Consider the following 16,047-nt stretch of genomic DNA (forward strand, 5'->3'; position numbering starts at 1 on the left):
GACTCGATCCCCCAGTGTTACTTTCTCCACTTCAGTGATTTCCGGTGGCAGCGTAACAGCTTGACAATTCATGTTCGTGCAAGGGAAGAGACAGACAAAATTACCGATGCATGCCATTTTTTTTACTCGTTCTCATGTTGTCATGTTCACAGTGCAAAACAGCTATGGTGTGGACTGATTTTACTTAACTTGTAAGCGGAATACAAACTTTCTCCCTCAGTTCTCAACTGCACAGCACACAGTGAGGGCACGTCTCTCCAGCACATTTCACACTGAACTACATTACACATAATGCATCCCGGAAGGATAAAAGGAGGTTACGACAGTGAAAGAGGAGAGAGGACCAGGCCTGGACTCTATTTTGTGTTTTGGTTCTGTCTATTTTATGTTTATTTTATTATTAAAGTTTTCTTTGAATGTTCACCGGTTCCTGCCTCCTTCTTCCCGAACTACGAACTTTGTTACATTGGTGCCGAAACCCGGGAGGCAGGAGGGACATGCTGTCAGAGAGCCCTTGCTGCTGAGGGGGATCGCGGTGCTGAGGAGATCGGGCAGCAGGAACAAGCGGAGAGACCGCCGGCTTCTCCACTACTGGCCTGCAGAAGGAAAAGAGGTTAACAACAGCCATTGCATACAAATAAAACTTAATTAAATATACACTTGGCTTGTTTTCTTAACAAAATGGTAAACAACAAAATCCACCTGGGTTACAAAAAGGGAACACATAAAATAATATTTTTCACAGATGACATGCATCAATTTTTTTTTTTGTTTTTTTTTGAACAATTGTAGAACAATAACAAATTGCCAACAAAATATTCTTTCCTTCTCTTTTTTTTCCCCCTAAGTCTTTAATAATCAATTAGTCCAGTCCCCAAACCTCCTCGGTGATCTCCTGACTCGTTGCGGCCTACCCCTCATTTGGCCGTTAACAGTCCCTGTTAAATCCTGTTGCACCGTGCTACCTTCTCTCCACTGAACATTCTCTGTGTCCTGCTCAGTTATCGGCACACTGGTGTCATCCATGAGAGGCATGCTGTCTGGGCCACCGGAATTTCTGGTTTCCTCCGTGAAGAGACAAGACAGATCCAAGTCAAGTTCAGCTCCATCGACTCCCAGGTCTGGGGCAGGAACTTCCTGAGGTTGCCAAACTTCTGAGTCTTTAAACACCCAGCTGTTCTCCAGGGGTTGCCAAGAATGGTATGGTTTGAGCTTGTCATGGTGAACGACTTTTACTTTGGTCCTCGGGTTTCTCTGGATCCGGTACACTAGGTCGTCCAGATGTCCCAAGATAAAGTAAACTTCCTGATTTTGTTTTTCACTTGCTTCATTCCCTTGACAAGGTGCCACACCGCATCACCGACTTTGCAGCGTGTCCTGGCTGCTCTCTTGTCGTACTGCTTTTTAGCATGCTCCACCGATTGGCCAAGTGCATCCCTTGCAACTTGATGTGCCAACTCCAAACTTTCTCTCATCTGAACCACATATCGTGGGAATGATTGAGTCAGTGTGTCGTTGGGGGGCTTTCCTACGACCAGGTCAGTGGGCTCCGTTATCTCCCGGCCGAAGAGCATCATGTTTGGGGTAAATCCAGTCGAACTGTGCTTGGTCGCTCGGTAAGCCATCACAGCGTAGGGAACCATCAGATCCCATTCCCAATGACATCGCTCAGAGGTTGTGGCTAGGATTTTCTGTAGAGTGGCATTAAATCACTCGACCTGCCCATCTGACTGAGGTCGGAAAGGCGTTGTACGGGTCTTGTCAACGTCAAGCAGCTCACACATTGTTTGGAAGACCTCCGATTCAAAATTGGTGCCCTGGTCACTATGGAGGGTAAGTGGTGCCCCGTAACGGCAGACCCATTCAGCGACTATAACCTCTGCCACAGTAACAGCCTGGTCGTTGGGCAGGGGGTACGCTTCCACCCATTTGGTGAAATAATATTGCACTACGAGAATGTAACGATTGAATCGTTCTGTTTCATTTATGGGGCCCATCAAATCAACAGCAATCCTTTCCATGGGGGCACCCACTCGCACGGTACCCATGGGTGCCTGAGGCCTCTTTAATGGTCGAGCCTTTGCAGCACAGCTGGTGCATGTGCGACACCAAAGTGAAACATCTTCTCGCATTTTGTACCAATAATACCTAGTCTGCAGCCGGGACAGCGTTCGATCCGCACCGAAATGTCCCCCCACTGGACCCTCGTGCATCTGGTGCATGACATCTTTCCGGAAAACTTGTGGCAGGATAATCTGGGGGTAAAACTCAGGGCCCTCATTCAGGTAGTAACGTCGTAACAGAATGCCATCCTTTAGGTACAGTCTTTGCCATTGACTCCAGTAGGCTTTTGTTGCCGGCCCGTAGGGTAACACATCTTCCCAGGAGGGTCGTACCATGCTTTCCTTCATCCACCTCTTGATGGGAGCGATATCAGGATCAGCTGCTTGGGCAGCACGCAGTTTTTCAGTAGTCCACCCAGAGAATGAAGAAGTACTGGCGGTGATGGCAGTACTTCTTCATTGATGTGGCCCAGGTAGACTACCTTGCGGTGGAAGAGACAACACTTAGCGGGTTTCAATTTCAGGTTGGCCTGGCGCAGCCTTTCAAACACCTTTGCCAGGCGCTGGAGCATTTCCTTTACGTCCTTGCCCAGCACAATGATGTCGTCTAGGTATACTAGGCAGATCTCCCACTGCATTCCAGCCAAGACACGATCCATTAAGCGCTGGAAAGTTGCCAGGGAATTGCAAAGGCCAAACGGCATGACGTTCCACGCAAAGAGCCCCTTCCTGCTACAGAACGCAGCTGCCTGTCTCGCCTGTGGGGTCAACTCCTCTTGCCAGTACCCGGAGGCAAGGTCCAATGTGCTAAACCGCTTTGCTGTGGACAGAGTGTCTAGTGTGTCTTGGATTCTTGGAAGTGGGTAGGCGTCTTTTATGGTGTGCTCATTTAATGCCCGGTAGTCTACACACAAGCGGTATGTTTGGTCTTTCTTTTGCACCATTACGATGGGTGAAGCCCAGCAGCTATTAATTGGGGAGGCTAAGCCAGCATCAAGATTCTGCTGGATCTGTTCATCGGCGCTCCACCAATAAGCTGGTGTGTGGTGGGCGTTTTGGCGCACTATGGCTGCCGTCGCATCATCCAGGTGGATGCTGCACACTGGTGGTGGATGAGGAGATACCCCCTGACAATGTAAAGCGCTTTGAGTGCCTAGAAAAGCGCTATATAAATGTCATTAATTATTACTATTATTATTATTATTAATTATTATTGGACAAGGTTTGTGCGGCCGAGGTCTGTTGGTCCAGTGGAGAAAACATCACCGTAAGCACGAAGCAGCTCCGCGAGCTCACGCTGTTCTGCCTCCCTCAGATCCCTTGTACTTTCTGCATACAGCGACTGTACGTGACTTGGGACAACTGCGGGACATGAATCCGCTGGAGGCAGCTCTGCAGTGGAGGCCTGAACCACATCAGCAGGCTGGAGGATTCCGGCAATTACACCCTTCCTCACCTTCACAGCGACAGTACCTGGGTTATACAGTCTAACGGGAACTCGATTACTTGGCTGGTCACCAATTATAATCCGTGCCACCATCACCTGATGCTTCTCCATGAAGCCTTTAGTCGGACTCAGCAGCGCACTGCCCTGTACTTCCTCCCAAAAATGTGCATTGCCTGGAACGATGTATTCACGTCCCGCCTCAAGGACAGCTGTGCGTGCTATGCGGACCACGTGCACCCTGGGCTTGTTCTATGGATTAAAGTATGGAATCTGCTCGCCGAACAATACAATCTTCTGACTGCCAAAATCAAGCTGTGCCCATGCCTGCTCCAAGAATGGATGCCCCAAAATGGCCTCGGTGCCCTCGGCTACATCTGCAACAATGAAATTAACACTGACTGTTTGGGTTCCAACTTGCACTGGAACATCAACTTCCCCGAGGACATTGACATTTATAGGGCTTATTCCCTGCAGGGCCTGTACAGTGGATAGCTTGAGTGGGGGTCTTACATCAGGCTTGATGGTTTCATAACAGAGCCGAGGTAACACGCTCCTCCTGGTCCCACTGTCCAACAGGGCACAGACTTCCATGTCATACAACAGCAGATGAATGCACATTTCTGGCCCACTCGCCTTGACTCTGAGAACTGTGGAGGCAGGCTGAGTCTCTGTAAGCCGATGAAGTGGTGGAGTCACACATTCCAGGTTGAGCCTGGGTGAAGGACAGTTCCGCCTCATGTGACCAATACCTTGGCAGTTGTGACAGACAATCTCTTCCCAATTGATTTTACTCCTCTTGTTGAATCTTTGCAGACGAGGTTTGAATTCTGCTTTTGAATTTTTCTGTCTCCACTCAGGGGTTGACGGCACCGAACATTCCTCGTCACTTCCACTCTGGTCTGGACGTTCATGTACTGCTGCTGCTCTAGTCCTTCGTTCCATCGGCCTTACGGCAGATTGCATAAGTTGCGTTACACTAGTGGCTGTTCGACGTGTGGTTTCTTACCTGTGTGCAATATCATAGGCACGGGCCAGGGTACGTGGTCGCTCTTCCAGCAGTCTTTGCACGATATCGGCATCTCCCATGGCATTAGTGAACACCTCGACACTAATAGAGTCCTGTTCCCTCTCAGAGCGATCTGCATAAGCAATGGAGACTTTTTCATAAAGATGGGATTCTTAAAGTTGCAGGGGCACGTTGAACGGCATGGTCTCCGGGAAAGCACATCAGCATTTTCATGACAGCGCCCAGGGTGATGAACAACTTTGAAGTCATACTCCCCAAGCTTCTCAAGCCACCTGGCCAACTGTCCCTCCGGTTCTCTCATTCTTATTAGCCACTGTAGGCTACTATGGTCTGTACGTACAGTGAAGGATCTGCCCAGCAGGTACTGACGGAAATGTGTTGTCAACTCCACTACCGCTAAAAGTTCTCTCCGTGTGGTGCAGTAATTCTGTTCAGTTGGCGTCAGGCTCCGACTTCCATATGCTAGTACGCGCTCCTCTCCTTGCTGCAGTTGAGACAGCACAGCCCCGATTCCGAAGTTGCTGGCATCTGTATCCAGAATAAGATCACCACTGTCCATAGGGTAGCCAAGGATGGGGGCGGTAATGAGCAGCTCCTTTAACTTATCAAAGGCCTGTTGGCTTTCAGGTGTCCAGTGAAATCGGGCATGTTTTCTTAGCAGGTTGTGAAGGGGCTTTGCAACTGTGGCGAAGTCTTTGACAAACCGTCTGTAGTAGGATGCGAGACCCACAAACTGCCGGACTTCGTTAACACTCGTGGGCTGTGGCCACTCTCGAATTTTCCGCACTTTCTCAGGATCAGTAGCTATACCATGCTCTGAGACGATGTGGCCCAGGTAGACTACCTGGCGGTGGAAGAGACAACACTTAGCGGGTTTCAATTTCAGGTTGGCCTGGCGCAGCCTTTCAAACACCTTTGCCAGGCGCTGGAGCATTTCCTTCACGTCCTTGCCCAGCACAATGATGTCGTCTAGGTATACTAGGCAGATCTCCCACTGCATTCCAGCCAAGACACGATCCATTAAGCGCTGGAACGTTGCCGGGGCGTTGCAAAGGCCAAACGGCATGACGTTCCACGCAAAGAGCCCCTTCCTGCTACAGAACGCAGCTGCCTGTCTCGCCTGTGGGGTCAACTCCACTTGCCAGTACCCGGAGGCAAGGTCCAATGTGCTAAACCACTTTGCTGTGGACAGCGTGTCTAGTGTGTCTTGGATTCTTGGAAGTGGGTAGGCGTCTTTTATGGTGCGCTCATTTAGTGCCCGGTAGTCTACACACAGACTCCGTGTATGTAGGTTTGATCTTTCTTTTGCACCATTACGATGGGTGAAGCCCAGCAGCTATTAATTGGGGAGGCTAAGCCAGCATCAAGATTCTGCTGGATCTGTTCATCGGCGCTATGCTCTTTCTCAAATGCCATTCTACACAGTTGCTGCTTCACAGGTGGGCCAGGCTGGATTTCAATGTCATGTTGGACAAGGTTTGTGCGGCCGAGGTCTGTCGGCCCAGTGGAGAAAACATCACCGTAAGCACGAAGCAGCTCCGCGAGCTCACGCTGTTCTGCCTCCCTCAGATCCCTTGTACTCTCTGCATACAGTGACTGTAAGTTACTTGGGACAACTGCGGGAGATTCCGGCAATTACACCCTTCCTCACCTTCACAGCGACAGTACCTGGGTTATACAGTCTAACGGGAACTCGATTACTTGGCTGGGTACCAATTATAATCCGTGCCACCATCACCTGATGCTTCTCCATGAAGCCTTTAGTCGGACTCAGCAGCACACTGCCCTGTACTTCCTCCCGAAAATGTGCATTGCCTGGAACGATGCATTCACGTCCCGCCTCAAGGACAGCTGTGCGTGCTATGCGGACCATGTGCACCCTGGGCTTGTTCTTTGGATTAAAGTATGGAATCTGCTCGCCGAACAATACAATCTTCTGACTACCAAAGTCAAGGCGTGCCCATGCCTGCTCCAAGAATGTATGCCCCAAAATGGCCTCGGTGCCCTCGGCTTCATCTGCAACAATGAAATTAACACTGACTGTTTGGGTTCCAACTTGCACTGGAACATCAACTTCCCCGAGGACATTGACATTTATAGGGCTTATTCCCTGCAGGGCCTGTACAGTGGATAGCTTGAGTGGGGGTCTTACATCAGGCTTGATGGTTTCATAACAGAGCCGAGGTAACACGCTCCTCCTGGTCCCACTGTCCAACAGGGCACAGACTTCCATGTCATACAACAGCAGATGAATGCACATTTCTGGCCCACTCCCCTTGACTCTGAGAACTGTGGAGGCAGGCTGGGTCTCTGTAGGCCGATGAAGTGGTGGAGTCACACGTTCCAGGTTGAGCCTGGGTGAAGGACAGTTCCGCCTCATGTGACCAATACCTTGGCAGTTGTGACAGACAATCTCTTCCCAATTGATTTTACTCCTCTTGTTGAATCTTTGCAGACGAAGTTTGAATTCTGCTTTTGAATTTTTCTGTCTCCACTCAGGGGTTGACGGCACCGAACATTCCTCGTCACTTCCACTCTGGTCTGGACGTTCACATACTGCTGCTGCTCTAGTCTTTCATTCCATCGGCCTTACGGCAGATTGCATAAGTTGCGTTACACTAGTGGCTGTTCGACGTGTGGTTTCATACTTGTGTGCAATATCATAGGCGCGGGCCAGGGTACGTGGTCGCTCTTCCAGCAGTCTTTGCACGATATCAGCATCTCCCATGGCATTAGTGAACACCTCGACACTAATAGAGTCCTGTTCCCTCTCAGAGCGATCTGCATAAGCAATGGAGACTTTTTCATAAATGTCGTCCCTTAGCACATGGAGTGGCTCACCTGCCCTGCGGACCTTCTGCCTCAGCTCTATTCCAATGGCAACAGCATGTTCGGATGAAGGACCGTATGCAGCCTCCACTTCCTCTACTATGCGGGCATAATCCCAACGGCTGGACCTGGGGTTCTTGTGGATCACTGCACCTGCTGCGCCTACTAGACAAAACCTCATCTGCACAGTCATTGTCCTTTCAGACCAATGGTCAGCTCTGGCACAATCCTCAAAGCGGTTTAAGAATTCTCTCGATGAAGTAGAGCCATCAAACTGACCTGGTCGCAGTGTGGGGATCCTTTCTCTGTGATCATTGCACTCCTCCCCACTGTCTGATGACAGGTCACAGAATATCCGACGTGGTTTCCTTCCACGTTGGCTGTACTTAGTAAGCTCTGGGATACAACACTCATTGACTTTGGAATACATAGTGTTACCTTCATCCTCACGAATGCTATGCTGAGCTGCACAGACATCATGTTTACAAGGCTGGCGATTTATTGTGGGTGTGCCTTGAAGCATCCTTTTGGCTGTTAAATCTGTGCATATCGAGTGTGAGTAGTTCAAATTTGCTGGAGTACTCTGTGTGTAGCACTGTGTATCGATTTAAATTAGTGTTGCTGTCAGATAATGTGTCGGGTGTTCTGTTAATTACTGTGATTGTGGGAAGATAATTTCACCAGCCAGGAAAGGTGAACGAAAATGCCTCTCTGTGATCTTACCACGAGACATCGCTTACTTGCAGATCTCAGGCTTCTGGAGGGGATGTAGATTAGTAAGAGTGAGAAGGAAGTAGGAGGGTGCTGAGCCTGTTCTGTACACAAAGATCAATGTCTTGAACTTTGCAACAGGTAGCCAGTGCAGGGAGATAAAGAGAGGAGTGAAGTGGGCCCTTTTGGGCTCATGGAAGACCAGTCATGCCGCTGCATTTGGAATTATTATGTCGAGGTTTGATTGCGCATGATGGAAGTTCAGCCAGAAGAGCATTGCAATAATCCAGCCTAGAAATTACAAGGGTCTGGGCAAGAAGTTGTGCAGCATGCTCTGTTTGGAAGGGCCTGATCCTCCTGATGTTGCGCAATGCAAACCTGCATGATCGAGCTGTCTTTACAACATGGTCCTTGAAGGTCAGCTGGTCACCAAAGAATAATTTTTGATGAACCTAGCAGGATGATGAAATCATGCTGTAGAGTCGGAGTGGCAGGGAAAATAAGAAACTCAGTCTTTGCCGGTTTGAGCTGCAGGTGATTTTCCTTCATCCATGTCGAGGTATTTCCCAGGCAGCCTGAGATCCATGGAGCTACTATTGGATTGTCATGTTGAAATGAAAGATAGAGCTGTGTGTCATCAGCATAGCAATGGTAGGAGAAGCCATGTGCCTGTATGATGGGACCCAGTGATGTCGTGTATATGGAGAAGAGGAGGGGTCCAAGAACTGATCCCTGAGGAATCCCAGTGACAAGTTGATGTGCTTTGGATACCTCCCCTCCCCAAGCCACCCTGAAATACCTACCAGTGAGATAGGATACCTGTGTGTAATCTCATAGGCGTGGGCCAGGGTACGTGGTCGCTCTTCCAGCAATCTTTGCACGATATCGGCATCTCGCGTGGCATTAGTGAACACCTCGACACTAATAGAGTCCTGTTCCCTCTCAGAGCGATCTGCATAAGCAATGGAGACTTTTTCATAAATGTCGTCCCTTAGCACATGGAGTGGCTCACCTGCCCTGCGGACCTTCTGCCTCAGCTCTATTCCAATGGCAGCAGCGTGTTCGGATGAAGGACCGTATGCAGCCTCCACTTCCTCTACTATGCGGGCATAATCCCAACGGCTGGACCTGGGATTCTTGTGGATCACTGCACCTGCTGCGCCTACTAGACAAAACCTCATCTGCACAGTCATTGTCCTTTCAGACCAATGGTCAGCTCTGGCACAATCCTCAAAGCGGTTTAAGAATTCTCTCGATGAAGTAGAGCCATCAAACTGACCTGGTCGCAGTGTGGGGATCCTTTCTCTGTGATCATTGCACTCCTCCCCACTGTCTGATGACAGGTCACAGAATATCCGACATGGTTTCCTTCCACGTTGGCTGTACTTAGTAAGCTCTGGGATACAACACTCATTGACATGGAATACATAGTGTTACCTTCATCCTCATGAATGCTATGCTGAGTTGCACAGACATCATGTTTACAAGGCTGGCGATTTATTGTGGGTGTGCCTTGAAGCATCCTTTTGGCTGTTAAATCTGTGCATATCGAGTGTGAGTAGTTCAAATTTGCTGGAGTACTCTGTGTGTAGCACTGTGTATCGATTTGGGGTTCTTGTGGATCACTGCACCTGCTGCGCCTACTAGACAAAACCTCATCTGCACAGTCATTGTCCTTTCAGACCAATGGTTAGCTCTGGCACAATCCTCAAAGCGGTTTAAGAATTCTCTCTATGAAGTAGAGCCATCAAACTGACCTGGTCGCAGTGTGGGGATCCTTTCTCTGTGATCATTGCACTCCTCCCCACTGTCTGATGACAGGTCACAGAATATCCGACGTGGTTTCCTTCCATGTTGGCTGGACCTAGTAAGCTCTGGGATACAACACTCATTGACTTTGGAATACATAGTGTTACCTTCATCCTCACGAATGCTATGCTGAGCTGCACAGACATCATGTTTACAAGGCTGGCGATTTATTGTGGGCGTGCCTTAAAGCATCCGTTTGGCTGTTAAATCTGTGCATATGGAGTGTGAGTAGTTCAAATTTGCTGGAGTACTCTGTGTGTAGCACTGTGTATCGATTTCACTGTCATGTATATGGTCATTTTCCACCCCACTAATAAATGGATTTTGTTGTTATTATCAGTCTTTGACACTTGAGCATCCATTTCGTTTAGCCAGTCAACAAATGATATATGTGTTCGTTTTTCATCATTCTCTGTCCTTTCCAACATCGCAAGATTCCACAGGCTGCTCGTATTTAAATGAGAATGTTTTCTCACCACTCGCGTTCTCTCCCGAGTATCCGCCATTTCCACTTTTTCTCTTACAACGTCTGGTTCGGTTTAACAGTTTAAAATGTCCGTATGTCTCACCTGCAACGAACGAATCCCAGACTCGAGCCCCCAGTGTTACTTTCTCCACTTCAGTGATTTCCGGTGGCAGCGTAACAGCTTGACAATTCATGTTCGTGCAAGGGAAGAGACAGACAAAATTACCGATGCATGCCATTTTTTTTACTCGTTCTCATGTTGTCATGTTCACAGTGCAAAACAGCTATGGTGTGGACTGATTTTACTTAACTTGTAAGCGGAATACAAACTTTCTCCCTCAGTTCTCAACTGCACAGCACACAGTGAGGGCACGTCTCTCCAGCACATTTCACACTGAACTACATTACACATAATGCATCTCACTCTGGACTACAACTCCCGTACATAGCTGTCTTAAAGCGGCAACTCCTTTTTCCTCTCTCCCGCAACACACGGAGGGGGGAGGGGGGAGTAGAGCGCAGTCTCGGGAGTACCCCCCAGCCTGCGAGGGGCGATGGGGGTATGTGACGAGTGGGGGTGGGGCCGAGAGACGTGGGAACGGAGCGAGGCCGGTGGAGTAATTGATATTGAGCGACACCTGCACCACTCACCGGTCTCGAGTACCACGGAGGAGCTCCGGAAGGATAAAAGGAGGAGTTACGTCAGTGAAAGAGGAGAGAGGACCAGGCCTGGACTTTATTTTGTGTTTTGGTTCTGTGCGCGACAGTCGTCCGCGAGGGGCTGTCGCGCTATTTTATTTTATTATTAAAGTTTTCTTTGAATGTTCCCGCCTCCTTCTTCCCGAACTACGAACTTTGTTGCATACATCATCTGAAAGCTGAATAAATCATTTCCATTGATGTATGTTTTGTTATGATAGGACAATATTTGGCCGAGATACAACTATTTGAAAATCTGGAATCTGAGGGTGCAAAAAAATCTAAATATTGAGAAACTCGCCTTTAAAGTTGTCCAAATGAAGTTCTTAGCCACTCATATTACTAATCAAAAATTAAGTTTTAATATATTTACAGTAGGACATTTACAAAATATCTTCATGGAACATGATCTTTACTTAATATCCTAATGATTTTTGGCATAAAAGAAAAATCTATAATTTTGACCCATACAATGTATTTTTGACTATTGCTACAAATATACCCCAGCGACTTAAGACTGGTTTTGTGCTCCAGGGTCACAAATGATGGAGAAGAGCTTTTTTTGCTCTGTAACTCTCTGTCTTGCAGGGAAATTGTCCTCAGAGTATCAGAGGTCATGGTCATGTATGGCTTTGTTCATCTATTTGATGCCACTTCGGTAAGTTTATTAATGTTCTTTAAACAAAGTTTGTATGCTTGAAAAGCATTTTTTTAAAAGCTTTTTGTTTGGAGATATATGGACTGGGAAGGAAACATAAAGCTTCATAGCATTAGACTTATTAATTTCAAGTGGCCTGCTCTTTGTATATCACACATATTGTGAATCCATTTTGATATTGTCCATTTTTTGATCATCCAAATGTGTTCTGATTGTAGGCTATTGCAGGTGGCATTGTCAGAGGTGTTGGAAAGCAACTGCTTGGTGCTCTTTGTAACATTGTGGGATATTATTTTGTGGGATTTCCAATTGGAGTGTCCCTGATGTTTGCTCTCAACATGGGCATAATTGGTAATAAAGTGGATTGCTACATTAAAGCTACTTCATAATTTTGAAATATTGGAAATAGGAAGCTGTAATTTGTAAAAATGTATGCTTCACCCTATGATTTTCTTTCAAACGTGGAATACCAAAAGAGACATGTATTTATTTATTTATTTTAATTTGAAAGCCTTTCCATAGTACTCTCTTAAAAATAAGGGTTAAAAAGTGGTGTTTTTTAGCGATGTCATAGAATAATTATTTGCATTCCTCAAATAACTTTTCAGCGAAGAGTTCTTAAAAGAATATTTTTTGTTGGTGTGAAGAACATTTTAATAATCTGATGAAACTTCTTCTCAAGTTTCATCAGATTATTAAAATGTTCTTGAGTGGAGATTCCATGGATGTTAAAGCTTCTTCATTGAACCAAAGATGCCAATAAAGAACCATTATTTTCAAGAGTGTAGATAACAGGTTTCTTTATGTCCTGATGCCATTTGTAGTGACAGAGCTATTTAACGCTGTACACTATTGCTCTATATAAGTACTGTAACTGAGCCAATAAACAACATTACCATGCTGAATACCTTTTTATTGTTAGGTCTCTGGATTGGGTTTTTTGGCTGTGTTTTCCTACAGTCCTTGTTCTTCATCATCCTCATTTGCAAACTGGACTGGAAAAAAGCGACTCAAGAGGTGAGACATTTTACTTCATCCACATCTATATAGTCTATTTGGATAGATGATGACTGCAGTCTTTATCTTCTTATTTTCAGGCTTTAATCAGAGCAGGTGTACAAGTCCCTGAGACCAAAGATGAATCTTACGCTATGGAAAATAAGGGCTATACAGAAGGTAGTTTCTGTCTGTTATATGATGACCTCAGTGGTCAAGAAATAAATAAATTTGTCTTTCATCATGGACTTTGTCTATTGACTGATTATGTTGTCTTTTGTTCATTCTTGAACAGAAGTACCACAGCAGTCCCAGCACAACGAAGAAGGCCAGACAGATGCAAACACAGACCTCGAAGGGCTCAGTAAAAGAGAAGGAGGAATAACAAATGCTGTTGCACTGGTCACAGTTGGCACGGTTTTGAGCACCAAACAGCTGGTTGTCCGTCGAGGACTTACGGTTTTCTTCATGCTGCTTATACTAGCTGGAGGGATTGTGTTAAATGAGGTGCTCACTGGATTTCTCAGAGTATAGTAAGTTCAGGGATTTGTAGGTATTGAAAATGTAAAAAAAAAAAAAAAGCAAATGTAATAGTATTTGATGTAGATGTGTTTTCTTCTCCCATTCTGTTGTTTTAAAACATTGCAGGGAAAAAAAATAACCTTGACAACTACAGAGATCCTATTAGCTAAGACATATATATATATATATATATATACTGTATATTCAGTCAGGTCTGGATGTATTCGGACACTGACTGAGTTTTTGCGCTTTTGCCTTTATACTCCATTACAATGGATTTGAAATAAAATAATCAAGATGTGATGCAGACTTTAAGCTTTAATTTAAGGGGTTGAACAAATATATACCATAAAATGTTATATATTTGTATATAACATTTACAATTTTCAGGGACTCAAATGTAATTGGACAAATAAATGTAACCATAAATAAAATATTAATTTTTTATATTTTGTTGAGAATCCTTTGCAGGCAATGAGTTTCCTCCTTTGTGATGCTTTGCCAGGCCTTTACTGCAGCTGACTTCAGTTGTTTGTTTGTGGGTCTTCCTGCCTTTAGTTTTGTCTTCAGCAAGTGAAATGCATGCTCAATCGGGTTGTGATCAGGAGATTGACTCTGCCATTGCAGAATATTCCACTTTTTTACGTTAAAAAACTCCTGGGTTGCTTTTGCTGTATGTTTTGGGTCATCGGCCATTTGTACTATGAAGCGCTGTCCATTTGGCTGAATCTGGGCAGAGAGTATATCTCTATTCACTTCAGAATTCCTCCGGCTGTTTCTGTCCTCTTTCACATCATCTCTAAACACCAGTAACCCAGTGCCACTGGAAGCCATACATGCTCATGCCATCACACTGCTCCACCATGTTTCACAGATGATGTTGTATGCTTTGGATCATGACCTGTTTCAGGCCATCTCCATATTTTTTTTTCTTCCTGTCATTTTGGTACAGGTTGGTCTTAATTTCAGCCATCAAAAGAATGCTTTCCAGAAGTGGTCTGGCTTTTTTAGAGTAGACATCTAATCTGGCCTTGTTTGCACCTTGTGTTGAACCCTCTGTATTTGCTCTCGTGAAGTCCTCTCTTGATTGTAGACTTTGACAGTGACACACCTATATCCTGGTGGGGTGGGGGGTGAAAAACGTTTTGAATTTGAAGATCAGGGTAAATTTAACTTAGTTTGTCTCCTGGGGAACATGTAACTATCTTCTGTAGCCTCTGAAAGGCAGTACTAAATGAAAAACATATGATATTTAGGCAAAATAAGAAAAAAACACACATCTCCATTCTGTTCAAAAGTTTTCACCCCCTGCTCTTAATGCATTGTTTTTCCTTCTGGAGCATCAGGGAGCGTTTGAACCTTCTTTAATAGTTGCATATGAGTCCCTCAGTTGTCCTCAGTGTGAAAAGATGCATCTCAGAATTATATTGTTGGAAAGGGTTCAAATACACAAAAATACTGGAAAACCAAAGAATTTATGGGACCTGAAGGATTTTTTTGAAGAACAGCAGGCAGTTTAACTGTTCCGGACAAACAAGGGACTCATGAACAAGTATCACTAAACAAAAAAACACAGCTGTGGATCATTCAGGTAAGAACACAGTATTACAAATCAAAGGGATGTAAACAAATTATGTAACAAGAGAGTAAGTTGGGTCTGTGAGAGCATGTGTTCCATATTGTAAAAGGTGCGTCATGTTCCTGTTTCTATCCCATGTACTTTTCTCTGCCCTTGTGTCTTATCAATTTTCACTAGTAATTAAACTGCAAAAATAAAAAAATAAATACATGCATAAGTTTTACCTTGTCAGTGAAGTCTCAGACACTGGCCAAGTAACAATATGTAACAGTTTTAATTCCCATGCACAGTATGATCTCCTTTATTTAATATTTGACCAGATTGTAGTTTACTGTGTGACTCTTTAAGATGATTTGAAGATGATTCAACTGAATGAAAGGGTTTCTGATGAGTCATGACAGATCAGGTTGTTATTATTATTATTATTATTTAATTGTATCAACTAGGCAGCATTACATATATGATAATAAAAAAAATTCCCCTAGATGCCTGTTTTCATGACCTTTAACATGAAAAATGAACATCTACACTGGTTTCAGTATCTTTACAAACATAAACAACACAAGCTGTGTGCTGGACATTTGGGTCAAGTATTAGCATATCAATTTAATTGAAACCCTGAAGGTACAGAACATTTCTGTTGGTCTTCATTCTGCCAGGACTTATTATTTTATTATGTTTAATGTTTTTTTAGGGCATTGCATTCCATTAGTAAATAATATTTTGTTATCTTATACTCTACCTGGCTGGTGAAGGAGCCACATGGGCTGGTTACATTGTAACTAAATCTAAATTGTTAAAATTAATAAAATATCATAAATTCATCAGATAAGTGGATTGATAACATTTTTTATCCTTTTGTTAGTTTGCTTCTTTATTAAAAAGCTGTTAGCCTTTTAACATTTTGCCAACTAAACCCTCAATCTAATGTTAGTCATGAATTAATAAGTGATTATTTATTATTATTTTTTTACTTGCTGGGGTCTCTTAAAGGGATAGTTCACCCAAAAATTGAAATTCTGTCATTAATCACTCACCCTCATGTCATTCCAAACCCGTAAGACCTTCGTTTATATTTGGAACACAAATTAAGAAATGTTTGATGAAATCCGAGAACTTTCTGACCCTGCATATACAGCAACGCAACTACCCAGACTACCAAGAAAGGTAGTAAAGACATCGTTACGATAGTCCATGTGACATCAGTGGTTCAACCGTAATGTTATGAAGCTACGAGAATA

General features: G+C 44.9%; 1 protein-coding gene across 1 annotated transcript in view; it reads left to right on the top strand.

Annotated features, from left to right (window-relative positions):
• The window catches only part of LOC107699946 (multidrug and toxin extrusion protein 1-like), an 18,934-nt gene extending 6,049 nt beyond the window's left edge, over positions 1 to 12,885 (top strand). The window contains exons 9-11 of the mRNA XM_016501404.1: positions 11,640 to 11,709; positions 12,632 to 12,726; positions 12,807 to 12,885. Coding sequence (XP_016356890.1) covers positions 11,640 to 11,709; positions 12,632 to 12,726; positions 12,807 to 12,813 — 172 coding nt within the window. The 3' untranslated portion in view covers positions 12,814 to 12,885. The remainder of the gene's footprint in view (positions 1 to 11,639; positions 11,710 to 12,631; positions 12,727 to 12,806) is intronic.
• The last annotated feature ends 3,162 nt before the right edge of the window (positions 12,886 to 16,047 follow it).

The sequence above is a fragment of the Sinocyclocheilus anshuiensis genome, unplaced genomic scaffold (genome assembly GCF_001515605.1).
Source record: "Sinocyclocheilus anshuiensis isolate Anshui unplaced genomic scaffold, SAMN03320099.WGS_v1.1 scaffold1332, whole genome shotgun sequence".
Taxonomy (NCBI): domain Eukaryota; kingdom Metazoa; phylum Chordata; class Actinopteri; order Cypriniformes; family Cyprinidae; genus Sinocyclocheilus; species Sinocyclocheilus anshuiensis.